The following is a 26,872-nucleotide window of genomic DNA, read 5'->3' as shown; positions in this document are numbered from 1 at the left end:
TTTCATACATAAACTTAAATTCTGCCAGCCAAGACTCCTGGAATTTCAGTATTTAATGATATGTCACTTGGTTACTCTGTAAAGCTGAGAGTATAACCTGATCATAGTCAATATCAGATACAGAAAAATAACACATGAAGTCATTTTTCAATTGAAAATTTAGGGAAAAAAACAGTATTTTCAGTGTAGAGTTTATCATCCGGCTGCTGAAGGAAATCATTACAAAATGGGAAGTATTCTCAGCATTTCCAAAATACTTTGCCTATTAATTCTATTTTGTATTAAACTTAGACTATATTGAGGTATATTAACAGCAATTCTTTGTCAGCTTGGACTCAATCCATGTAATTACCTTATGTATAAGCCAATTATATTCTCATAAACTACCAGTTATCATTAGTGGCCAAGTTAAAATATCTTAATACTAATACTGGAAAAATGTTTTCATTTGATGGTACACAAAAAAAAGTTTAATAGCCTCTTATACTGGTGAATTTCAGAACATGACAAAACTGACTTATCATTACTATCAGTACTTGTTGATTCTTAAAGGGTGGTGAGTATTATAGCATTAAGTAGACAAGCTTTAGTGAAATCTGTAATTTTATCCTTTTGTCTTTTGTTTATTTTAATTATACATTCTTTTCTGGCAATGAGGCCTCCCAACAAAACTATTTACTATTTGTTTTGTTTTTTGGTTTTTGGTTTTTGGTTTTTTTTGGTACCGGGGATCAAACTTGGGTTCTTGCGCTTGTGCAGCAGGCGAAACCACTGAGCTAAATCCCCACCTAAAACTATTTACTATTGAATAGTAACTTTTACCTCAGCAAATAGGTTCTCTTAAATTCTGTAGTCATTTATAATTTTGTGTTTTGATTCTGCTACATTTTTACCTGTTTGAACAATTGCAACATCTTCATTCAACTGTTGTGCCAAAATTCGTATGATTTTCTGTGCACATGTTATTATTTCTACTCCTTACCCACTGTCAAAGTAGTATGTTGTTCTAGCCATCGGTCACTTTAATTCCACTTTTGTAACATCAAATGTTTGAAAATAATTAGTGTGAATGACAAATTTTAAATTTATATCTACTAAAAAGAATTGAGTATGAACAGATTTCCCAACAAATGAGAAGTTGAGTGATATCACTTTAGGTGCTTATGCATTCTATTGTGAGTAGAGGAATCCTGGCAAAGGGAGCTGGGTGTGGTGTGGTGTGGTATCCCTGTAATCCCAGCACTGGGAGGCTGAGGCAGGAGGATCATAAAGTTTGAGCCTAGCCTGGCAATTTATTGACTTTATGAAACAGACCTTGTCTCAAAATAAAAAAAATTTTAAAAGGCTTGAGATATAGCAGAGCGTGGGGACCCTGAGCTCATTCCCCAGTACCCCACACCCCAAAAGGCAGAAGGAAATTGAAACTACACAGCAATACTTCGAGGTAACTATTTAGATGATTCTTCATGTATTTATGTTAATTATGCTACTGTGATTAAAATGAAAACAATTCGACACACAAAGCCTCTCAAGAATTTACTAGAGTCCATCCAGTACAGTATGTTCAGTAAGGTTATACTCTTCTTCCTTTAGCCTGGATTCTGTGATTCATTCATTAGCAACTTTTTAGCTATTGCCATGAGTATTTCATTTGCATACATTGATGTTTTAGATAATGTCTCCATGACTGTTATTGTCTGCATAGGGTTATGTTTCCTGGGAATCTACAACTCTTTTATTTGCTAGGTCAACCTTGTTTCCTGATAAGTATATTACAGTGTAGCCCAGTTTTTTTCTCTTGCAAAAAGATCCCTCATTTGTGATATGACTGCTTGTGCTCCTCTCTAGTATATTAGTGCTAGGCTATAGTATCGTTCTTGACTAGCTGTATTCCAAACTTTACTGTTGTGTCATCAAGACACACACTTTGGGTTAGAAAAGCAGCCCCAATGGTGCTCTCTTGAAATTTGTGAAACTGGCCTTTCACAAACACACAAACCAGTCTCTTTTATCTATGTTTCTGCTTTAACCAAAGACATAAAATAAGTCTCTAAGTTATTAGAGTATGAAGGAAATGTAAGATCATGTGGTCCTGTCATCTCAGCCTTAGAGATACAGTGGACCCTTTGGCATACGAGTTTGATTGGTTCCTGAGAGCTGGTTGTAACTCAAGTTGGTTGTAAGTCAATACAGCTGAGATCTGGATGTTTACCTGTGTATACCTTTTAGATAACAAGAGGCAGATGAATCTTCCATTAACCTTCTTAACCCAAGTTGTTCGTATGTCAGGCTGGTCACAACTTGAGGATCCACTGTAACTAGCGACTTGTTTGAGGCCACAGATTCAAGTTACGGGCCTAGAATTTGAAGTTTCCTGATTCCTGCACCAGTCCTCATTCTTTCAATTTTACTGTGCTGCCTCATGAACTCTGGTCACTCACATATTACAGGTTGAGCATCTGTAAGCCATACATCTGAAATTCTCAGTACTCCAAAATCTGAAAAATTTTGGATGCTGACATGACATTCAGAAAGTTTTGGATTTTGGAGCATTTTCAATTCCCAGATTTTGAATTAGAGATGCTCAGCCACTAGGATCTATGCAGATATTCCAAAATTTAAGTCTCCAAAATCTGAAATACTTTTGGTCCCAAGCATTTTGGATAATGAGTACTCTGTTTATACTCTCCCTGCATACACAAGACAGCTGCTCTTTGATTACATTATCAGTGAGAAACCCCTCTAATTGTGTGAATGATTACAGTAATAGTAATTAGAGGAGGTTTCATGTTTCTTATTTGAGAGTCCTATACATTTGCTTTGTTACTATTAATAATGCTTGTAGTATTTATATATTCATTCATTCTTCATTCATTTATCTAGCATCAACTATATGCCAGACAGGTTACAGTGTTCCAAAAGCAGGACCGTGACTTATTCACTTTGTGCCCTCAAGTAAGTCATCATTGATGAATGATTAAATCATAGTCCTTGTCCTCAGGGAGTCCTTATTCAAGTCTGGAAAACAGATAAGAAAGTCAGTGATTGGGCTGGGGATTTAGCTCAGTGGTTCTGCCACTTGCCTCGCAACCGCAAGGACCCGAGTTTGATCCCCAGTACCAAAAAAAAAAAGTCAGTGATCAGACCACTGCAAAGGTAAATTCATCTAAATATGATGGAGGCATGGGTGAAGGAAAACTAAGTAATCCTTAGAGGCTGAAAGTAGATTTAGAAAGACTTCAGCAGGACGTCTAGGAGATTTCCAGGTGAGAAAAGAGAAGGGCTACATATCAAGCCAAAAAGGTGTTAGAGGCCCAGTGGGGTTGAGAAACTGTTTAGAAACAAGGGCCCACAGAAGTATGGAAGGCTCTGATAGTAGGAAGTGAGGCTTGAGAGGTAGCTGTGGCTATACCCGAGAGAACTCAGTAATATGTTAGGGGATCTGAACTTAACTAAGCTCACTGATGGAGAGCCATGGCGCGGGGGTGGGGTGGGGGGTGGTCTCAGATGTGCATTTTGGCATAGCCACCTAGCATTGCATTTACCTTGGTTCCTTAGTGCAGAGCCCACCTCCACAAAAACACGTCTTGTCCCATAGCTGCTGATGATCAAGGCAGATTAAAACACAAAGATTCTTGTGCCTCTGCCCAGTTCCCCAGTAGCTTGCTCTTAGCAGAGTCTTGTTAACCATCCTACTAACAGACTCCACATACCCCCTTTCAGTTTTCCTAACCATTATGTTGTCCTCACTGTTACCAACCAAGAACTCATAAGAAGTGATCCTTACTCCTCCCCAGTAAGGAATGATGTATTCCTGTTTGGTAGTTGCTTATTCTTGGGTTTATGGGACTCTGAGATGATGGAATACTTTAGACACCTTTACCTCTAATTGTGGGGTAAAAGACAATATTTCAGGGATTTCAGACAGCCAGGAGTGAGAAGCCTACTCCTAGGAGTGGCTAGAGCCCTGACCCCAGTCTTTTCATCCTTGCTTCTGATCCACAGCCTGTCTCCTCCAAGTTTGTTCTTCCTTCACTGCTAAAGGCTTCTTCACTACTTCCTAAGCCTACTGTTATTCTCCTTGGACTCTCATTTGTCTTATTTTCTTGCCCAGCTGAGGTTTGACTTTTCCTTCTCTAACATCTGTCCTAGAGTGGATCTACACCTTTGTTGGCTCTGCCTCTAGTAATGAAGTTTACTAGAGAGTGGCATTGGAAGTGCACCTTCTTGGTTAATACAACGCACATTTTATTATTGAGGGGCTGACTGAGCCTTTGTCTCACCTCTTTTTAATTGCTTGTCTTTTTTTTTTTTATCTTTTCCTGCTCAGGCATTTCTGTAACACTAAACAAAACTAACAAAAATCTTCTCCAAATTCCATAACCATAGGTCACAAGTTGATTTTTAGTCTTTCCTCTATTTCATTCTAGTCTCTGACCATATGCTGTGATATTAACTAGGTATAGTTTTGAAGTGTACTTTTTATGCCTAATGGTCATAGGTGGAAGAAATTAAAGTAATTGAGATATGAGAATATCTTGGATAATAATGGCTTCTTATTTTGATTATTTCTTTTTAGGAAAGACACTGCTGATCCTGTAACATGGAGGATTGTCTTCATACCTCATCTGAGAATCTGTCCAAATTGGTCAGCTGGGCCCACAGCCATGGGACCATTTGCAGCCTCATTCCAAACCTGAAACACTTGCTGTCTGAAGGTTCCCATGGGAACCTGACTGCAATGTGGGGCTGTAGTGCTGGCCATGCCTACCACTGGCCACTAACAGCTACCTGCAGAGCTGGATCCCAAGAGAGGGTCTGTTTCCAAGACAACAGAAGTTTTAATTCTGATAGTCCCAGTATAATTGGGGTGCCTTCTGAGACACAGACTAGCCCTGTTGAAAGGTACCCTGGGAGACCAGTAAAAGCAAAGCTAGACTGTAACCGGACCAGAGACTCTTGTGACTTCTCTTACTGCAGCGAGCCCTCTGAACTAGATGAAGCTGTAGAAGAGTATGAAGATGAAAACACCCTGTTTGACATGGTTTGTGAATCTTCTGTTACAGATGAGGATAGTGACTTTGAACCCCAATCCCAAAGACCTCAAAGCATCACTCGCAAAAGGCCAGGAGTAGTCCCATCTTCCCTCCATTCAGGCTCCCAGGTGCAGATGGTTGATGAATGCAGCAATGATGTCATCATCAAGAAAATCAAACAGGAGATTCCAGAAGATTATTACATTGTAGCAAATGCAGAGCTCACAGGAGGGGTAGATGGACCAGCCCTATCCTTGACACAGATGGCAAAACCTAAGCCTCAGACTCATGCTGGTCCCTCTTGTATAGGATCTGCTAAGCTGATTCCCCATGTATCATCTGCTATCAGCACGGAGCTAGACCCACATGGTATGTCTGCATCCCCTTCTGTGATCTCCAGACCAATCATCCCAAAGACTGCTAGGGTATCTCTGGCCTCACCAAACAGAGGACCCCCTGGTGCCCATGGCACCAACCAGCAGGCAGCCATGCAGATGCCTGTGAGCACATCTCATCCAAACAAACAGATCAGTATTCCTTTGTCTGCCCTGCAGCTGCCTGGACAGGATGAGCAAGTTGCTTCTGAAGAGTTCCTATCCCATCTGCCCAGCCAGGTCTCATCCTGTGAGGTATCCCTTTCTCCCTCAGTGAACACAGAGCCAGAAGTGAGCTCCAGTCAGCAGCAGCCTCCAGTCGCTCCAACCATAACAACTGAAGCCACAGCACAGTGCATACCAGGTATGGCACGTGAGGTGACCACAAGTCCCTCGTCCACATAACATCGGAGAATTCTGCGCCGTCAACACTTCTAAAACCATTGATTTAGTTTGCTAGGATTCCATCTTTTTTTCAATCTCAGAAAGATAGAAATAATGAAATATATTACATCTGGGTGATAAAGAAAATTCATCTGAGTTAAGGCCATCCATTCAGTTGATGGACCTCAGGCCCGAGAGGACAGATATAAGATTGTGCTGTTGGTGCTGCATGACTAGGTTTAAGGTAGATATCTGACCTTAAGCAGTATTTTTTGTAGTAAAGTTACTTCTGAAAGTTTGTTTTTTAAAATGCTTTCCCATCAAAGCAAGGTATATTTAGTTGCTCTTGGAAGACAAATAATGTTAGGTAAGACATATACTGACAGTAGATCTAATTTTTCCATATTTATTTATCTGAACTATCTTCACATTGCTACATTTAGTAGATGTGCTGGTTCAGAACAAGTTTTTCTTTTTTTAAGCAACAAACATTTTTAAAGGAAGAATTTGATCTTTTCTCTCAAAATTTAAAAGAATTAAGTAACTGGCATTTTTGGAATATGCCATCCTGACTGGAGTAGGTTGAGAAGAGGGTGGAGTAATTGAACAAGTATCCACACCTGTAATTCTAACATTTGAATGTCTTTAATTCCAACATTCAATCTTTATTTTATCTGGTATATTGTTATATAAAAGGGGTTTGAGTCCTATGCTTTTAGGTTCGTGATTCAGATTAACAGGCCAGATGTAGAAACATGGACAAGGATAAACAGACATGCAGAAAACAGAGAAAGCAGAAATATTTTTGTTTCAGTTCTTCTAAAAAAAGTCACATATTGTGGGGAAAGCTTCCTAGAAGCCTGAGGCACCTGTGCCTTTGCCTGAAACTTCCTAGAATTTTAGAAACGTGACTTCAATTCAGCATCAACCTTAAGATCCCCAAAGAGAACTTTCAAATTATGATTTTTCTAGCATAGTCATGATGCGTATGGCTATAAAATAGTGTATAAAATATACACTTAAAATATTCATATATTGATCTAAAATTATCCTCTTCTGTGTATTAATTTTTCTTTCTTTTTAAAATAACAGCTTTATTGAGGTATAATTCACATACCATAAAATCCACTATTAAAGTATACACATCAGTGGTTTTTGTTATAGTCACAGAATTGACTATAAAGAAACCCCACACTCATTAGTGGTTACTATTCCCCTCTCTCCAGTCTCTGGCAGCCATTAATCTATCTGCTCTCTGTCTCTATGGATTTATTTATTCTATACATTTCGTATAAATGGAGTCATATTATGTAAACTTTTGTGACCACTTTCTTGCATTTAGCATCTTTTCAAGGTTAACCCATGTTAGAGCATTTCTTTCCTTTTTATTGCCAAATAGTATTTTAATCTATGAATATACTGTATTTTATTTTTCATTATTTTTCGTTTCATCATCTGATGGACAATTGGGTTGTTTCAGTTTTTGTCTATTGTAATGCTTCTATGAACATTTATACACAAGTTTTTGTGTGGGTATGTATTTTTATCTTGCTCTGGCAACTACTTAGGAGTGTAATTGCTGGGTCCTATTGGAACTCTGGTTAATTTTTTGAGGAGCTGTTAGACTGTTTTCCAAAGCAGTTCTACCATTTAACAGTCGTCTAACCAGTAATGTGTAAGGTTCCTGTTTCTCCACATTGTAACCAAGTTATTTTCCATGTTTAAAGAATTATATGATTGGGTGTGTTAAATATTATGGTTTTGATTTGCATTATCCTAATGACTAATGATACTGAGGATTTTTCATGTGCTTATTGGCCATTTGTATATCTTCTATTGAGAAATGTCTATTTAAATCCTTTGCCCATTTTAAAAATTAGGTTGTCTTTATGTATTTTGGATGTAAGTCCTTTATCAGATAGTTGATTTGCAGACATTTTCTCCCATGTTATGGGCTTTTTCTTTCTTCATTTAAAAATGTTTTTCAGTCGTTCAGTAATGATGTGGTCTTTGGCTAGTCTTTACTTCACTAGAAACATGATTTTTTATTAAGCCAGTGAATGTCTTTGTACTAGGAAATCTGACCCTTGATTTGTGCCTACATATATCCCTCTTTTTTTTTAATAGAATATTTAACCTGGCATGGTTTTCTACATACTCAATTTATGTTTTAAGGATATAATTTAGAAATATATTTTATCAAGTGGTCCAGTATCCTTAGTAAGAATGTTGTTTATGTTGTTTCATATACCCTTCCACTAACTGATCCTGCGAAGCAAGATGCATAACACTGAGCTCTAAACCACATTTGAATGTCTTGTTATATAATAATTTAGCTAAGAAATTCAGCCTCTTTGAAAAATAAATAATTTTAATCTCTTTGCTCTTATGTAAACCATATTCTTCCAGGTTTTTTCTTTACTTATTGAAATTATACTAATTACAATAGCTATGAAAACCAGGCATGGCCACGGATAGCACACAGGGTGAATATAATCAAAGTATGCTTTGACTTTACTCTCACAAGGGAGGTTTGTTTTGATAGTAGTTGAACCCTCAAGAAAAAGAGTGAAGAAAGAGTAATGAGAATTTCCTAAGGAAAGTCCTCATATTTTGATCCATTGTTCTGTGGAAGGATATCTTATTGCCATCTTGCATTAACTTTAGAGAAACTATTGAGACTGAACAGCAACGACAAAAAAACCCTGGTAGATGTTTTTGTTTTGTGAGAGATATATAAAGTTTAATATACAATTGACTCTGTTTTCTAGAGCCCAAGCTAGGATCTGTGTTCTAAGTTTATTTTTTTAATTGATTTTATTGGTACACTTTGATATATATAATGATCACATTCATCATAAGGAATTTGTACCTGTATATAATACATCTTGATTCTTCTTTTCTTCCCCATTCCCCTCCCCTCCCTTCAGAAACTCTTCTTCCTTTCCTTCTTTACAAGTTTAATTTATTTATTTGTGTTTGCATATTTACTTGTATTAGATAATCCTCATTGTAAACTTAACTTAAAAAATGTAGAATTCATGTGTATGTGAATGACTCTACAGATGGACCTCACACATTTAATGTATAAAGCACACTTGGGACTAAGCCAAAAAATGTTTGTGAAAGAAGTAGCTAACAGCTAAATCATGTCTCTTTGAAAATAGATACTCTAGAAGCTTGAGTCTTTATTAGATCATTGTAGAAATACTGCATATCTCTAGAGAATATTTTTAAATAATTTGACAAGTGACTTGAGTCAACCAGAAACAAAGAGAAATCATTCCATTTGTGTAGTTGTACTGATGCCATTTAAATTCTATTCCCCTAGTGGAAAATCACCTTTATTTCTATTCAGAACTGAGTTTATAAAGTTATAAAAAGTTAATCACAGTGTGAATAAAATAATTTTGTTGTTGTTGTTTTTAAATTTTGTTTTGATAGCTTCTATTCTTCTCGTGGATTAGTTCTTTTTATTGTTTGACTTTGTTGGGGGGTTGCCAGGGATCAAATGGGGCCTCATGCAGGCTAGACAAGCACTCAACCACTAAGCTATGTCCCCAGTCGCTGAGTGACTAAAACTTGGATTATTTGGGGGGTTAATTTGCGTATTACCTTAAATTTTTTTTTGTATGAGTGTTGTTTGCAGTATGTGATGTTTACATTCTTTGTGTGGAGTTGGTACATGTATGTAACACATCTTAATTTTTTTGTTCATCCCATTTCCTCCCTTTCTTGATATGCTTCTCCTTTGAGAAAGATCTGTCTTCCTACTTCCTTTTATCTATCTGTTGTTTTGTTCTTTTTTAAACAATTTTTTAAATTTTATAATTTAGAAACCATGAGATATTTAAGCTTGTGTGTCTATTTAACTTAACATTGTATCTCAAGGTGCATCCTTTTTCCTGCAAATGACTCATTTATCTTTCTTTCTTTCTTTTTTTTTTTTTTTGGTACTGGGGATTGAACTCAAGAGCTTGCACTTGTGAGCCAGGCAGCAGCACCACTGAGCTAAATCCCCAGCCCTAAGTTTATCTTTCTTTATGGGAGAGTAGTACTCCATTGTGTGTAAATACTGCATTTTCTTTATCCATTCATCTGTTGATGGACATACAGGCTAGTTCCAAAATTTAGCTGTTAGGAATTGTGCTGCTATAAACATGGGTATGTATGTATCACTGTAATATGTTATCTTTAACTCTTTGGGAAAGATATCTAGAAGGAGAATAGCTAGATCAAATAGAATTTCTCGTTTTCTTTTTTTGAAGCATCTCCATACTGATTTCCATAGTGGTTGTACTAGTTTACATTCCCACCAACAATGAGGAGGATTTCTTTTTCCCTACAGCCTCTAAAATAATAAATTTTCATATCATCCCTGACATATTGCTCAATCCAAATTTTAGCAAACAGTAAAGAGGACATATATTTTTAGAAAAATTACTATAAGTTTCAAGTATTAATCATACGACATTTAAATTATTGCATCATGAGTGATGTTTTTATGTGTGTGTGTGTGTATATGTATATATTTCATAACTCACATATATAAAGGTTCCTTTAGGACGTTTGTGCAAGGATTCCTTCTATTAATCAACTCTTTTCCTTGGAGTTTTATGTTAGCAAGCAGTCAGTTTTTGCTTTTTAGATTTGCTCTGTGTGTGTGTGTGTGTGTGTGTGTGTGTGTGTATAAACATTATGTACTCCAATAAAAAATATATGATATCCTTTAGAAAATACACATTTCTGTTTTTCTAGTAGGTTCCTATGTGTCATATATAAACAGTCATGTCAGTTATTGGGGATACATCCTGAGAAATGTATCATATGACAATTTTGTCTTTGTGCAAATGTAGAGTATACTTAAACAAAGATAATGTAGCCCAGGGTATAGCCTGTTGCTTCTAAGCTACAAACTTGTGCGGCATATTACTATATTGACTATGGTAGGCAGTTGTAACACAGTGGTATTTGTATATCTGTATATAGCTCAACACAGAAAAGATCCAATAAAAATACAATCTGTAAGATTTTTTAAAAGTTGCCCTGAATAGGGCATTTATTATAAATGAACTTGCAGCTGGAAATTACTTTGACTGAGTAAGTGACTGAGTGGAGAATAAATATGAAGGCTTAGGATATTACTGTACACTACTGTATACTTTAACTCAGGCTATACTGTGTTTATTTTGAAAATTCTTTAATGATAAACCTTAGCTTTGAGTTTGATCCCTGACATCATTACCAACAACAACAAAAATCCAGATGTGGTAGTGCATGCCTGTAATCCTAGCACTCCAAGAATCTGAGATAAGATGATTGCAAATTTGAGCCCAGACTGGGCAATTTAGTTACTTAGTAAGATCTTGTCTCAAAAAAAAAAAAAATTTTTTTTAAGGGGAAGGAGCTGAGGATATAGCTCAGTGCAAAGGCCCTAGGTCAATCCCTTATACTGCCAAAAAAAATTATCTTTTGTCATTTGGTTCATTTGTGGTTTAATTTCTCTTCCTTTCTCATTCTCTTTTTACATTTAACCATATAATTAGGATACATTTTGGAGGAGAATCACATGTCATTATTTTTGCAAGGTTCCAACATTATTTATTGAATAATTCCCATCCTCCATTGAATTAATATACCACATTTTGTCTGTAATTTATTTCTAATTTTTATTGATCTCTTTTTTCTTCTAATTTTTACTATTTGATTATATTTTATATAAGGCAAAACATTCAGAGAAAAGGGTTATAGTTTAATTTAATATACTTTTTGAAAAATTACTTGTGTAAAATTGAGTTCGGCGAGCTTTTAAAAACTGAGTCAGGAGGATTGCCATGAGTTCAAGGCCAGCCTGGTCCCCATAGTGAGATTAACACTAGCCTGGGCTACACAGTGAGACCCTGTCTCAAAAAAAAAAAAGAAAAAGAAAAAACTTGATTAAGGTATTATATCATTTCCAGTTACTGTTTTGTTGACACAATAATATTCTTTTGTCAGAAGCAGAAACCTTGAATTAAAATAAGTTAAAGGGGAGAATTGCTTCATAGTCCAATGACAGATTTTCAAATAAATGTTCATCTGGGTTCAGACAACATCTAGTTGTTTTTTGGGGTTTTTTTTGTGTGTGTGTGTGTGTGTACCAGGGATCGAACTCCGGTCCTTGAGCTTGCGCAGCAGGTGGCGAAACCACTGAGCTAAATCCCCGGCCCAACATCTAGTTTTTCTTTTGCTATTTGCCACCTCAGCTTCCTTGGTATCCTGTTTGCTTCATCTATAGTGCTTGATTCCTGTGTGAACCCGAGGTAGTTGTGCTGCCTGATCTTATGTCTTCCAGTAGCAGAACCTATGTCAGAGCATTTATCCTTACTCCTGAACCAGTCACAGGAAACAGTATTGAGATCAGCCTTACTCAAACCACAGAGCTGGAGTGGGGCTAGGCTGGGGCGGCATGGGGTATTTCTCCAAAAAATTTCCAAATTCTGTTCTTCAGAAGGGCAGCAAACCAGAGCTACCCACTGCCATTTATGAATATTTTGTTTTGGTTTTTTTTTTTTTGGTACCAGTGATCGAACTTGGGTCCTTGTGCTTATGCAGCAGGCGGTGAAAACACTGAGCTAAATCCCCGGCCCTATTTTGTTTTATTTTGAATATTTCATTTTTTATGTGGCAAATAGGAAGAGTCAGTGTCATTCAAAGACAATACAAGGGGTGATTGAAACATAGTGAATGTTTAAAATTTGCAAAAGAGGCCATACCATCTCCCCAGAGTGCCAAGGAGGTGAGTCTTTCAGGCTGCCATACCACCACACCAGAACACTGAGGAGGTGAGCTGCGTGGGTGCCAGCACCCCCCACCCCACTGTGCCGAGTGATTACCTGGATCCACACTGCAGAGTTACAGGGGTCATAAAGGACATTGTTCTGAGCTTGAGAAGATAGAGTAGAGGTGAACAACAGAAAGAGGGCCTCTGTGAGGCCCCTTGATGAAAATTAAAGCCCACCAGAAAAGTGAAGAAAATCTCTGCAATAAAGGCACACCAGACAACCTTAGTTGGGGGAGCAGCGATGTGGACCAGAGCAGCACAACTGTAAGATCCTAGCCAGGGCTCCGCCCCAACCCCAGAGGCTGGGGCACACCGGCCCAAGCCAAGGGCCTGCCTGGAAAAGAGCTACACAGGCATACAAGCAACAGCCAGAGGTTTGTCCCAATACCATCAATAAGTGTGTGAGACCCTAGCCAGAAGCTTGCTCACACAACCGGAACCGGGAGTGCAGAGCCCCCAGCCAAGGGCCCTAGCCAGCGGCTCACCTAGATATCATCCCAAGTGTGCACAGGACCCAGCCAGAAGCCCACCCAGACAACAAGTCAGCTCAGGGATCCAGAAGGCCACCTTTCTGAACCCAGGAATTAGTGTGCTGGTGAGCAGCACAGAAAAAGCAGCTCTGTGGCTTGCTGAGAATTGAAGACCACTGAGTGAGCTACATCTGTTGAAATGAAGAGACACGTACACAAGTCTCAAAACCAGACTTCCAGATCACCTAAGGCAACCCCAAAGGGAAAAGAGATGAAGCAGTCTGATACTTAATCACCTGGACTCTGAACTGGCAACAAAAGAGGATTTGGAAAAAATGAAATCAGAAATAATTTCTCAGATAACAGCAGAGGATTGTGCCCATAGTGCAAGACATGATTAATAACTAGACACAGATAAAAAAATAGAGCTTAGGAACATGATGGAATCCCAACATAGGAAACAAATGGAATCCATAAAACAGATGCAAACAGATTTCCAGGAGATTAAAAACTCCATTGAAAGTTTACGCAGAAGAGTGAGCCAATGTGAGGACAGAATTTCAGATATAGAAAAGATTTCAATTAGTGACCAGGAAAAGAAAAATTTCTTTAAAATAGTAAGGGACCATGAGAAATCAGTCCAGCAGCTACTAGACAATGCAAAGAAGATTAACATAAGACTGACTGGTCGGAGTCAGTGAAGAAACAGGAGAGAGTGAAGATGACATAAAAAAAACTATTCGGGCCGGGGATTTTAGCTCAGTGGTTTCGCTGCCTGCTGCGCAAGCACAAGGACCCGAGTTCGATCCCCGTTACCAAAAAACAAACAAACCAAATTAAAAAAAAATGTTCACAGAAGTGATGGCAGAAAACTTCCTAAGCAGGGGAAAAGAACTTGACATACAGATAAGGGAGGCATATAGGACTCCAACTAGCTATGATAAATAAAAATCTACACATAGGCATATAATAGTTAAGATTCCAGAAGCCCAACAGAAGAACAAAATTCTACAAGCAGTTAGAGAAAAGAAACAAATCACTTACAAAGGAAAGCCCACCAGAATCACAGCAGACTTCTCAACGCAAACCCTCAGGGCAAGAAGAACTTGGAGTGATGTCTTTCAAGCCCTAAAGGAAAACAGCCTCCAACCAAGATTGATGTACCCTGCAAAACTATCATTCAAAATTGATGGAGAAATAAGATACTTTCATGACAAAGAGAACCTTAGGAACTTCATGCATACCAAGCCAGCACTCCAAAAAATTTTAGACGATATCCTAGAAAAAGACAGTGAGGATCACAACCTCAAGAAGCACAGCAGAGTGAATCCACTGGGCACGACAAGAAATTAAATGCAAAGGGGGAGGACCCAACAAAAAGAAAAAGTCATGACAATGATAAATCAGTATGTATCAATTATAACCATCAATGTTAATGGTCTCAATTCACCAATCAAAAGAAATACACTGGCAGAATGGGTCAAGCAGCAAGATGCAACAATATGCTGCATACAAGAAACACACTTAATTTAAAAAGAAACTCATAGACTGAAAGTTAAATGGTGGAAAACAATACTCCATGCGAGAGGAACCCCCAAAAAAGCAGGAGTAGCTATCCTCTTTACAGATCAAGTGGATTTCAAACCAAAATCTGAAACACTTCTGGTCCCAAGAATTTCAGATAAGGGACAGTCAACCTGTATATACCAATCTGTTGTGAATATGTGTTTTCATTTCTCTTAAGTAAAAACTTAAGAACAGAACTGTTGATTCTTAACAGTAGTACAAGAAATTTCTATGTTGTTTTCCAAAATGGTTTTATCATTTTACATTCACATTAGCAGTATTAGAAAGTTCTAACTGGTTCACACCTAAACTGACATTTGTTCTTTTAAAACTTTTAACTTCACCTCCCTAATGAGTGTATAATTCAGTCTTGTTATTGTACTGATTAGTATTTTTCTGATTCTAGTGTTGCACACCTTTCCTTGTGCTGTACTGGCTATTTGTCATTTTCTTGTGTCTACTTTTTAATTGGGTTGTCTATTAATGAGCTGTAAGAGTTCTTTATATATTCTGGTCACAGGTTATATGTATTATAAATATGTTCTGGTTAAGGACTACTTGTCATTTTCTTAACAATTGTCTTTTAAAGTTCTAAATTTTGATGGAATCTTATTTATCAATTTTTTTCTTTTTTTTTTGGTACCGGGGATTGAACTCGGGTCCTTGCACTTACGCAACAGGTGGCAAAACCTCTGAGCTAAATCCCTGGCCCATGAGTTTAATTTTTTACATACGGATGCCATGTGTTCTAGTACCCATTTGTTGAAAACATTATCTTTTCTTCTGCTCTTGAGTTTATGTTCTATAAAATGTTAATGTTAAATAATCTTTCAAAAATCAGTGGACCATATATGTGTGGTTCTATTTCTAGATTGTCTGTTTTATTCCATTGATCTATATGTCTTTCCTTACGTCACCATTGCCTTGATTATGGTAGCTTTAGAAGAAGTCTTAAAATTAGATAAAGGGCCAGGGGTTTAGCTCAGTGGTTCTGCCGCCTCCCTTGCAAACACAAGGACCTGAGTTCAATCCCTGGTACAAAAAAAAAAAAGAAAATTAGATAATAAATGTCTTCCAACACTGTTATTATTATTTTTTTTTTACTTTTCCAGGTCCTTTGTACTTCTACATAACTTTAAATTTCAATATCCAGTTCTTCATTTATAGCAAGTATACATAGGCCTAACCCTGAACTTTTGTATTTACCTTGTTTTTTCTAATCCTGCTAAATTCAAATACAAGTTCTAGGGGCTCCTACAGATTTCTTAGTATTTTCTTTGTAGATGATCATTTCATCTACATATAAAGACTTTACTTCTACCTTGCCAGTCCTATGCTATTTGTTTCTATTTATTGCCAGACTATTTTGGTTTGGGCCTTTATTTCAAAGTTTAATAGACAAATGAAGAGTAGGCATATCTGTCCTTGTTCCCCCACCTTAGGAAGAAAGCATTGTATCTTTTCCATTCATATAAGGTGTTTTTGCTGGAAGTGTGGAGTACATGTCTTTAATCTGTTGAGAAGGTTCTCTTCTACTTCTAGTCTCCTGATAGCTTTTAGCATGAACATCTGTAGAATTTAGTCCAATACTTTTCCTGAAACTACTGATAAGATCACATGGCTTTTTCCTTTCCTCTGTTAAAATGATGGCTTATGGGGGTGGATCTTCCAATGCTGAACCAACACTGCCATCCTTATAATAAAACCACTTACTACACTGCCAGATCTGACTTCTAATAGTTTGTTTTGTTAAACAAATTTTTATAATTTTCATACTTTTCTCCTGTTATCTTTATCCAGTTTTGGTATTAGCACAATGTTGATTTCCTGAGATGAGGGGAGAAGTGTTCCTTCTTTTTTCTGCTTTAAATCTTTAATGTAATTTATCAGTTAAAATGTTGATGAGCCTGTTGTTGTCATATAGGTAGGTTTTCAAGCTAGGAATATACTTTCTTTAATAGGTGTAATTCAAATTTTATATTCTTCCAGAGTCTTCCAAAGTCATTAATTTGTCTTTCAAGGTACTACGTAGAAGTTGTCAAATTTATTTCAAACAAGATTTTTGTAATGTGCTTTCTATATCCTTTTAAACTCTGTATAATCTGTGGTAATGTCCTCTAAATCTTGATATTGTGATTTTTTAAAAAATGTATAATTGGTATTGTATAATAGGAAGAAAAGGTCTAAAGGAGTAGGGGAAGTGAGAGGGGTAGGGGAAAGGAAAGAAGGGTAAAGGAAAAATACGAGAAAAGGGAAAAAAATTGAAACAAAGTCTTTGCAAATAGGGAAGGGTGGAGAGGGTGAAGGGAGGGCAAGGGAATGGGGAAAAATAAGTACCAATATACGTCATGTAAAGGTACAAGATCCCAATGATGAATGTAACTGTATTTTATACCTAAAATGTACCAATAATCTTAATGGGGAAAAAAGAGAGGAGGACCTAGAGATGGAAGAAGGGAGGAGGAAGGGGAGGGTAAGGGGATGAAAAAAAGAATTAAGATGAGTTATGTGCCGCTGTCAACTCCCACATGAATGTAACCATTATGTACTGCAAACATGTACTAATAAAAATTAAAATTAAAAACCTTATCATTGTAACAGACATATTCCCAAGAATGATAGGATAAGTGTGTTCAAAACAAGGGGAAGTACTTTTATATAAGGTGATTGACAGTGTGTGTTTTACTGTAATAAATTTCTTAAATTTAAACATTCACTGTATTTATTGATCATGCCTCATTGATCAACCACTTATGATATTATCTGTCAAATAAAAACATTACCATGTGTCCTTATCTATTTTATTCACTGGATCTGGCATTGTCCGAATTCTGACTCTTAGTCAGAATGACTATTAAAGGTAAACATTTTGAATCGATTCAGGACATTGAGGCATGAAGTGTAACTAAGCCACTCATGAAAGAGGACTTCCAGAACTGAAAGAATGGTGGAATAAATGTGTTCAAATGGGGAGGAGGTTTATTTTGAGGGGAATTAAACAGTAATGTCTTTTACTGTAATACATTTTTTAAAATTTTTAACATTCACTGTATTTTTGGCTCAAGCCTTCTATATAGTGAATGCTGTTCTAATAGAAGAAATACAAATGCTTATGCATATATATACATACACAGATATTTCCTGTATTTCCTTATATCACAAGAAATCCATGCCTCTTCTTATAAGAGGGAAGAAGACTAAAATTTGTTGTTTGTTTTTTTGGTTTTTTTGGTACCGGGGATTGAACTCGGGTCCTTGCACTTGCGAGGCAGGCAGTGGAACCACTGAGCTAAATCCCCGGCTAAAATTTGTTCTGTTAGCCACACCTTTTCCTGTACTATCGTACAGGAAGACCTGAGATAAATTTTGAAAAATAAGAGTGACAGTAAAAATCCAGGCTCTTTTTGCTATAGTTTTCCTCATCACAAAGAGGTGCTTATCTGAAAATTCTGTGGCGGGCAAGTATGGGCATTGAGAGTAGAGTCTGGTAACTCAGAGATTGAAATCACATGTATCTGAATTGATACTCAACCCTATCTCCTGCTGAACTAGTGACCTAAGACTCAGTTCTACATTTGTAAAGCAATAACAGTGTCTGTTGGAATTATTGTAAGGGAGGGCTTGTCATATGATAAAACATTCAATAAAGATAATTTCTGCCTATTTTATTATTTTTATTTTCATTATCATCATCATTATTAAAGTGCTGCCACTATTATTTAGATAGGGAATTAGATTCTGGTTTTATGCCTTGTTACACCCATTCATCTACTAAAATACACATAGTCCATGGACCAGTATTTTCAACATCATCTGGAATTTTATTAAAACACAGAGTCTTGGGGCCAGGGATTCAGCTCAGTGGTTTCGCCACTTGCTGCACAAGCGCAAGGACTCGAGTTCGATCTCCAGTACCAAAAAAACCCAAAAACACAGAGTCTCAGGCGCATCACAGACAGGCAGAATTAGAATCTGCATTTAACAAGATCTCCACGTGACTTATATGCACATTAAAGGTTGAGAAGCAGTGGTCCAGGGAGTGCTGGAGCCACACCATAGGCCACATTGTCACTCCATTTGGGCACCCATAACCTTGAAATTTACCTATGTGAAATTCCCTCCTTTGTGCCTCTACCCTTCCTCATGGGAGAGGCCAGAAACTAGCTTTCTAAATTTGTATTTCAGCAAGTCTTCTGAGATTAGACTTTGTCAGGCAAATGTACCCACACCAAACTCAAGGAAAGATACTAAAACAACGAGATACAGTTTTACTCACAGGAGGAAGGTTATTTTAACTATCCCAGGTGTGGTTAAAAATATGGAAAAATGAGGACCTGCTGGTGGGAATATAAATTGGTACATCTACTTCAGACAGCAGTTTGCAATGCCTAATAAAGATGTGCATATGATACAACCTAGGATTCAATTTGTATCTTCCCTAGAGCAATGTCTTCACAGATATATAAAAGGAAATCTATACAGGGGTATACATTACAGCTTTCTTTGTGGAAAAAAAAGGCAAAAAGCCTCAATGTCAGTAGAGAGATGGATAAATAAGTTGTGATGTATTTTTTGATAGACTAGAATCATCCAGATCTACATTTATTAGTGTGGATAAATATGAAAAACAAAGTTGCAGAATGTCATTATATATTAGAATGTTATTAGAATACCATACCTTCTTAAAAATGTGAACATTGTCATATATTGTATGTTACACACAAACATATACTATGGAAACATGGATTGAAGGGAAACATACCAGCTACATGGAGTGGTTGCCTTTGGGGAGGAAAGGAAGATCTGGGTACAGATGAGGCCTGAACTGTAATAAATATGACAATGTTATCATTTACTAACTATGACAGGCAGAAAAATGAATTTCTGTTAACAAGAGACAGCATAGGTACAATGCTTCAGCTTGGACTCCTGCCTAGGTTCAAAGCCCAGCTCTGCTTCTTCTTTTCTGGGTGACTTTGGCAAGTGACTTAGCTTTCTCATCTGTAAAATGAAGATAATGACGTATCTCTTCTATAGGGCTGAGATGTAGATTAGTTAACCCATACAAAGCCCTTTGGTTTGTGGTAAACATTCTTTAACTAGTATATTATTTTGTATACCTTCCTATATTTTAAAATATAGATGATGAAACAGATTGTGGGATACTGATGAGGCATAATTACTTTGACATTATTATTAAATATGGAAAGTTTGTTGTTTGTCTTTTATTGCAAAGCAAACTACTACCATTGTCTTCCAGTGTACTTGTTTATGGACAAAGAATATGAGAACTACCCTTGGGCTGGGGATTTAGCTCAGTGGTTTTGCCGCCTGCTGTGCAAGCACAAGGACCCAAGTTTGATCCCCGGTACCAAAAAAAAAAAATTTTTTTAAATAAAAGAGAACTACCCTTAAATTTCATCACTGGCTTGCATGTGATTATGATAGGATGGTGTAATGGGAATGTTTTTAAAAGCTCCACTTAGGGCCAGGGATTTAGCTCAGTGGTTTCGCTGCCGGCTGTGAAAGCACAAGGACCTGAGTTTGATCCCCGGTACCAGAAAACAAACAAACAAAAAAAAAGCTCCACTGCTAGAATAAATAAAAAAGACAAAACACAAAGTGTCCTCTGTTACCTTTACAACACTTTCATTTCCAGGATCAACATTGCCTAAATTCCACAAAGAAAGAGTTTGTTTTCTTTATTTTACTGATGGAAATGCTGTACAGAGACACTAGATGATTTGGTTGGAGTTTCAGTGGGAAAGAAGTTGGTCTGCTTGTTAAGAGGGGTGAGGTGGCTGCATCACACCATGGCCTCTACCTCTGCCTGGCTCGGTACAGGAATAAGCCTAAACTGCTGACTGCTTCCTGTCCCCTTTTTTTGTTTTCAGGTTATGCCTATTACTTATCCAGAATTGAGGCTGCTAAATTATATCCTAAAAGAGATAATTTATTTTTCTGAGAATCATTTTTGTAAGGGCAGGGTTTTGTTTTGTTCTTTTTTTTTTTTCAGAATTGGGGATCAAACTCAGGACCTTGCACTTGCCAGGCAGACGCAGTGCCACTGAGCCACATCTCTGGCCCAAGGGCCCAGGTTTTAATGGGATAGCCTGTAATCAGGAGCAGGAAGACATATGTCTTAGTCTTTTCTGTTTAGCCTGTGGTCAAATCACTTCACTGCATCAACTGTATGACAAGCACTGTTCTGTGCTGGTGAAAATACAAAGATGAATGTCAAAATCTCTGTTCTGGAATGTCACTCTAGAAAAAGAGGCAGGCAAACCTATAACTTCAAGAGGTGCATAAAATGTAGTGGTAAATATATGAGGAGCAGTTGACTCAGCCTTAGAAACTTGGGAAGGTATTTTAGGTATGGAGCGAGTAGACAGAACAATGTGAGCAAAGACAATAGGTCATGAACATATATAGAACGTTTACAGAAGCAAGGGATTGAATCTGCCTGAGAGTAAATTTCATGGGAACCAGGAGAGTTGCAGTTGGAAAGATGGGCTAGGGCCATCTGTGAAAGTCTTGTGTATGTCCTACCTGGGAAGCAGAAGAATACAGTCAGTTCATTATCTTAGAAGATCATGCTGAAACTATTGGGGAAGTAGAGGCTGGGACATAAGAGCTGTTTTAGGGAACGTTACAGCAATCCAAGTGAGAGATAGCAGTAAGGACTTAGATGAGGCAACAGTGAAGCCATAGAAGAGGAATTAGGTAGATGTTTCCAGAGTTAAGGTATGCAGCTTGATGACCTCTGGGGATCTTTGTTGCCACCTGCACATTTCCTGTCTAAAGGCCTGGCACTGTTTAGATAACACTGAAAGAAAAGTCTGGACCACAAAGATCCACAGTGAACTCATACGAGAAGTCCTCTGTGTATAGAAGAGTTCTGACACATGCCCAAGACCATTCATTCTCTCATTCAAAAAATACCCATTGGAATCCTACAGAGTGCCAAGGTCAGCTTGGACACTGTAGATACAGCAGTGAACAACTCGAAAACGCAGTTCCTGTTCTCATGCTACCCACATGGTAATAAGGGAATAAGGCATCCAACTGCTGTCCTCTGAGAACATTGACAGTTTGAAAGACAAAACTGTGTTTCAAGTATTTCCTGAGCTGAGATGCTGTTAAACTGAATGTCCTTGTAAGACTAAACTGGTTACCTTTAAGTAATACACTTACTAGGACTATTTCTAGGATGATATATGACTAAAAGTGGTTAGATGAACAATTAAGCCGCTGTGATAAATGAAACCCAAGTCTTTCTTAGCTGGAAATTAAAAGTGCAGAAGCTATAGGCAGCTCACTCCATATAATATATTTGAAACATTTTCTACTCAGCTATAAATAATAAGCTTAGTTACAGTAAAACTGTAATAACTTCTTGTTAGACTAGTGTTCTATCTAAAACTTTAAAAATATAATTATTTACTAGTTTTCTGAAAAGCAGAAGTAGAAAAATCAAGCTAATTGCTCTCATACAAATTTGTAGGTTTATGAAAAATTGTGTTTTAATGGCTTTGTTTTAGATGCATACACATCTATTTTTAGTATCATTTGACTTAATATTCACAAAAAAAGTCTTCTCAGTTGTTTCTTCTTTCTTTAAAATAACACTTTCATATTATACCAGTGAAGTAAAAACTCCATTATTTAGTTTCTAAAGTTCACCTACATATGATTGAGACTTCTTTTGTTCTGTTTTGTTTTTTGAAACAGAGCCTTGCTATGTAGTTGTACTAAACAGATAATATATGACCCTGCTCCAGCTATGATTGAGACTTCTAAATATGCAAAACATACCCAAATACACTAAACTAGTAGACAGCTATAAATCTCAGAATGTAATCTTTCGGTGAATTTGGACCTGAGTAAGAAGACTGCTAGAAAGTCAAGAACCAGTTCAGAACCGAAAATACATTGACCTTGACTTTATAGCCTTGTTATCCATAAATGAAATAATATCTGACCCCTGGGCAGATAAGGAAATGCCAGGGCACAGAGGCTTTAGCTTTAACATCCCGTAAATTCAGGTTTCATTGCTGTACTTTTGTTAGAGAGGCAGCAGTCGCCTCCCTGTCTTTACCTGTGTGGCCACCTGACCGCCTTGGGTCTTAGCAGGGTTGTGCAGAGTGTGGGTGACCACTCACTTTTGGTCCAGTGATAATTTCTTCCTCTTCCTCTTCTTCCTCTTCTTCTTCTTCCTCTTCCTCTTTTCTTTTCTTCTTGTATCAGGGATCAAACTCAGGACCTTGCACTTGCAAGGGAGCCAGCGGCACCACTTGAGTTAAATCCCTGGCCCCTGATAATTTCTTTTTTAATCTAGATCTCACTTATGTGACTAATGGCTTCTGTTCCCAAAAGAAATATTAGAACCAGAAGAAGTATTTGTAGAGCATGGCCATAATGAGTAATTTATGTGCCAATGACTACAGGCAACTTTAAGGTTTATTTTAGATAAGAATGGTGATCATATTTATGATCAAATAAATCTGACTTAGTGATTGATACACCTTTGTTGGTTTATTGACTGTTGGGGTACATATTAGTCTGCTTTTTCAATGTCTTAAACATAATGGAAGGGCTTTCTTAGACAACAATTTTAATTATATTTTTCAGTTTTATTTTTGTCAAGGTAATACATGCATATGGTAATTAATAAAATAATATTGCTATAAAGTAATGGTTTCTCATTTTAGTTCTCATCACCCCATAATCCCAACTCTTCAAACTTTTGTTGAGCCTGTTTTTGATTCTACCAAAATTCTGAGCAAGTTGCATATAATTATTCTTTATCAGCTTCAGAAAATATCCATACTCTTTGTTATGAAAGATAGAATTTAACTCATTCTCATTAACTTTCCAATATCTGATTGCTAGATGAGCAGAATACGCAAGTAACCAATAGAAGAATTAAAAATAATAGAGGAAATGAATATACTTCCTTCACCTAAGAATAAAATTATTAGTGCCCCCTTGGCTACTCGCTTCTCCCTTCCTCTTATAATCTTCGTGAGTTTGATATTGTCATTCTCTTTTTGTGGCCATAAGTAATCTTTTCTGCTTTATTCATGAGGTGACTCTAAATATTCAGAACCAGTAACACTTTGTCTGTCATTTGGGCAATATAAATATTGTTCTTAGCTATTAGAGTTCCAAGATTCCATTTCTTTCCATACCAGTGAATTTCACAACCTCTGGTACACTCAGAACTTTTATAAGGATTGTTATGTGCAAAAATGACTTAACCTAGGGCCTGGAGATTTAGCTCAGTGGTGCCATGCCTGCCTTGCAAGTGCAAGGTCCTAAGTTCAATCTCTGGTACCAAAAAAAAAAGACTTAACCTATGGAAGGGGTCAGTACCTGGTAGAGTCTTGAAAAAGCACATCCCAGCATATTAGTACTATATTTTATTGCATCTGAAATGTCATTGACTGCAGGATGTACAATTGTTTTATGTTCTACAAAAAAAGAAAAGTATGCTACCAGTTAAACTCTAATCCCCAGGATTGATTTCAAAGACATATTAAAATGTGAAGAACTGCATCGTAGAGTCAGTGAAACATATTGTTATGTTTTAGATCTAAATATCTCCCAAATGTCTCATGTGTTTGGAAGGTGATTGGATCATGGGGGTGCTGTATGCATCAGTGGATTCATCCATTGATGAGCTTAGTAGCTGAATGTGCTGTTAGGAGGAAGGGTGTGATTGGAGGTGGGTCTCAGTGGTTGGGTGCTCAGCTCCTTCCTTCTTTTTCTGCTTCCCTGGCTATCAGTGGGTTGAGCAGCTTTCCTCTACCATGTCCTTCCATCATGCTGTTTCTGCCTTGGAGCCAGCTGACCATGAACTGAAATTATGAGCCAAAATAAACCTCTCCACCTTAAAGTTGTGAGCATTGGGTATTTTGTCCCAGCAGTGGGAAAAGTAATTAAGACATTCTTATTTATGTTACTGTACATTATCATGTATGTTTTTTCCCTAAAGTTTGGAGTAGCATTTCTTGACAAGAGCAGTATGCCCTCATCAAATTATTCAGCCCCCTGAGGGCCCCACCTTGGGCCTTTAGTCTTCAGGCTGTGCTTGGAACTAGTTGATTTACCCCAAGCCTGAGGTAACTGTCCCACCCTGAGGTTTCCTCCTGGATTGTGTCCATGGTCCTCTTGGATTTGATGTTTCCCTCTTTTTCCTCCCTAATTTTGCTGGAATCCATCAAATGATTTCCCAAGAATGTATCAATAGGAAGTAAACTTTTGCATCCTTAAATTACTGTAAATTCCTTTTCTACTAATGTGATTGAAAAGATTTTCTCTCAATACATTTTCTTTTTATATGGATTGTAAATATAATCTGCTTGAGAATTTTAATTAGAACTTTTTTCAAATTTATCCTCTGTTCTTGAATTTTTCCTTCAGTTTTTTGGTTTCTTTTTCCTTGTTCTCTTTAATACTGCTAGTTTTGCTGCTTAGTCTACTTGTTAGTTTATATTTAAGAATACAGCACAGAAATCTCTGGTGTTCATTTCTTCTACAGTTGTGTAAATAAGTTTGGTCCCCCTTAGGCCTTTTCCTAGAGTGAACAACAGATGGGATGTGTTGATCACCAGGATTATCCCTAGTAAATGGGTAGAGAGTTGGCAGTAAGCCAACAGGCCTTCAAAGACAAGTCTCAGACATCTGCATCTTGGCTCTCCCGAAGGGTGGGTTCCATTTCTTGCAAAGTTTTGTCTGATTTTTTTTTTTTCCTGGAAAGGGATCAGGGTTGAACAGTAAGGAATTTGTTGAACCCAGAGCCTTCTGCATGGTGGGTAAGCACTCTATCCCTGAGCTACATCCCCAGTCCTTTTTCAAGAATTTTATTGGGACAGAATCTCTCTGAGTTGTCCATACTGGCCTTGAACCTGTGGTCCTCCCATCTCAGCTTCCAGAGTAATGCATTATAGGATGTACCACTGCACCCAGCATCAGGTTAACATTATTGCCACCCTCTCCCTCTGATTGTCCCTAAGCCCAGAGTCTGAGGATTCAAAAGAACAATGGGACCTCACCTTGGATACATGGTGTGATCTGGCCCCTCATTACTGCATGTGTGTCCCCTGACCATTGGCATCTGTTGGGATCTTGTTAAAAAATGTAGACTCTCAGGCCCCCAGGCAACCTACTAAACCAAAATCTGTTTTAATGAGGCCCCTAACTAATTGTATGCACTTTCAAGATCTGAGAGCAGGGTTCTGCCTACAGTTCTATCACTTGTCTTAATTTTTAACACCTGCCATCATCCTCCAAAGGTTTGTTAGAATGCGACTTCATTTAGAGTTACCACTGGTGTCAAAAACCAGAACTAGGCAGAAACTGAGGACATCATACAATTCTTGAGACAGAAAACCTTCCTCGGGCACCAATGTTGAGAGAGGCTTGTAAATGTAGCGTAGCAGGGAAGTTCTGGAAGATAGGGACCACAGATTTTGGTGAACAGCCAGCAGTCTGTACCAAAATTTTTCAATTTATTGAAATACAACTTACATTCCAAAAAATTCACCCTTTTAAAATATACAATGCAGTGGTTTTCTAGTACATTCGCAAAGTTGTGCGCCCATTACTACTATATGATTCCTGCACATTTCATTGCTCCATTGCCTCCCCTCCCCCTTCATCTCCAGCCACTGGGAGCCACCAGTCTACTTTTTGTGTCTATGCATTACCTATTCTAGACACTTCATATAAATAGAATCATTCAGTACGAGATCATTCAGTGAGGTTTTATGCATAAAAATTGTCCGATATCCTCAGTTTCTGCCTGGCTTTCGTTCTTGACAGCTTAACTTGCTAACTATAAATGAAGTCCTCTTATCTCTCCACCCTTGATCTGATACACGTCCATCCACCCAAATTATAGAACATTCCTTTCAATTTTTTCAGTTCTTAATTCTTTCACTTAGCGCAGTATTTCAAGATGTGTCCATATTATTGTGTGCATCAGTGCATCATTCCTTTTTATGGCTGAATATATTCTGTTATATGAATGAGTATACCACATTTTGTATATCCATTTATCAGTTGAGGTACATTTGGGTGGTTTCCACCTTTGGCTATTATAAAAAATGCTCTGTTCTGAGGCCAGAAATCTAAAGGCATCGTGGCTTATGTCTGTAATCCCAGCTACTCAGGATTCTAAGGCAGGAGAGACCCCAAGATATAGACCAGACTGGG

The 26,872-nt window shown here is 37.5% G+C and overlaps 1 protein-coding gene across 7 annotated transcripts in view; it reads left to right on the top strand.

The window, feature by feature from the left end:
• Positions 1–26,872, top strand: part of Kiaa1958 (KIAA1958 ortholog) — a 177,176-nt gene that overhangs the window by 77,110 nt on the left and 73,194 nt on the right. For 6 of the 7 annotated variants that reach the window (XR_015439880.1, XM_021262240.2, XM_004849565.3 and 3 more), the window contains exon 2: positions 4,580–5,774. Coding sequence is in view for 6 of the 7 variants with exons in the window: in XM_021262240.2 (XP_021117899.1) it covers positions 4,604–5,774 (1,171 nt within the window). In the remaining variant the exon portion in view is untranslated. Of the gene's footprint in view, positions 1–2,853; positions 2,956–4,579; positions 5,775–26,872 lie in introns of those variants that run through there. The other variant, XM_021262239.2, reaches the window with a different exon arrangement.

The sequence above is a fragment of the Heterocephalus glaber genome, unplaced genomic scaffold (assembly GCF_053883595.1).
Source record: "Heterocephalus glaber isolate CG9 unplaced genomic scaffold, H.glaber_assembly_v1.0 deba00001479, whole genome shotgun sequence".
NCBI lineage: Eukaryota > Metazoa > Chordata > Mammalia > Rodentia > Bathyergidae > Heterocephalus > Heterocephalus glaber.
Note: the sequence above shows the minus strand (reverse complement) of the source record. Positions and strands in the feature narration are given on the sequence as shown.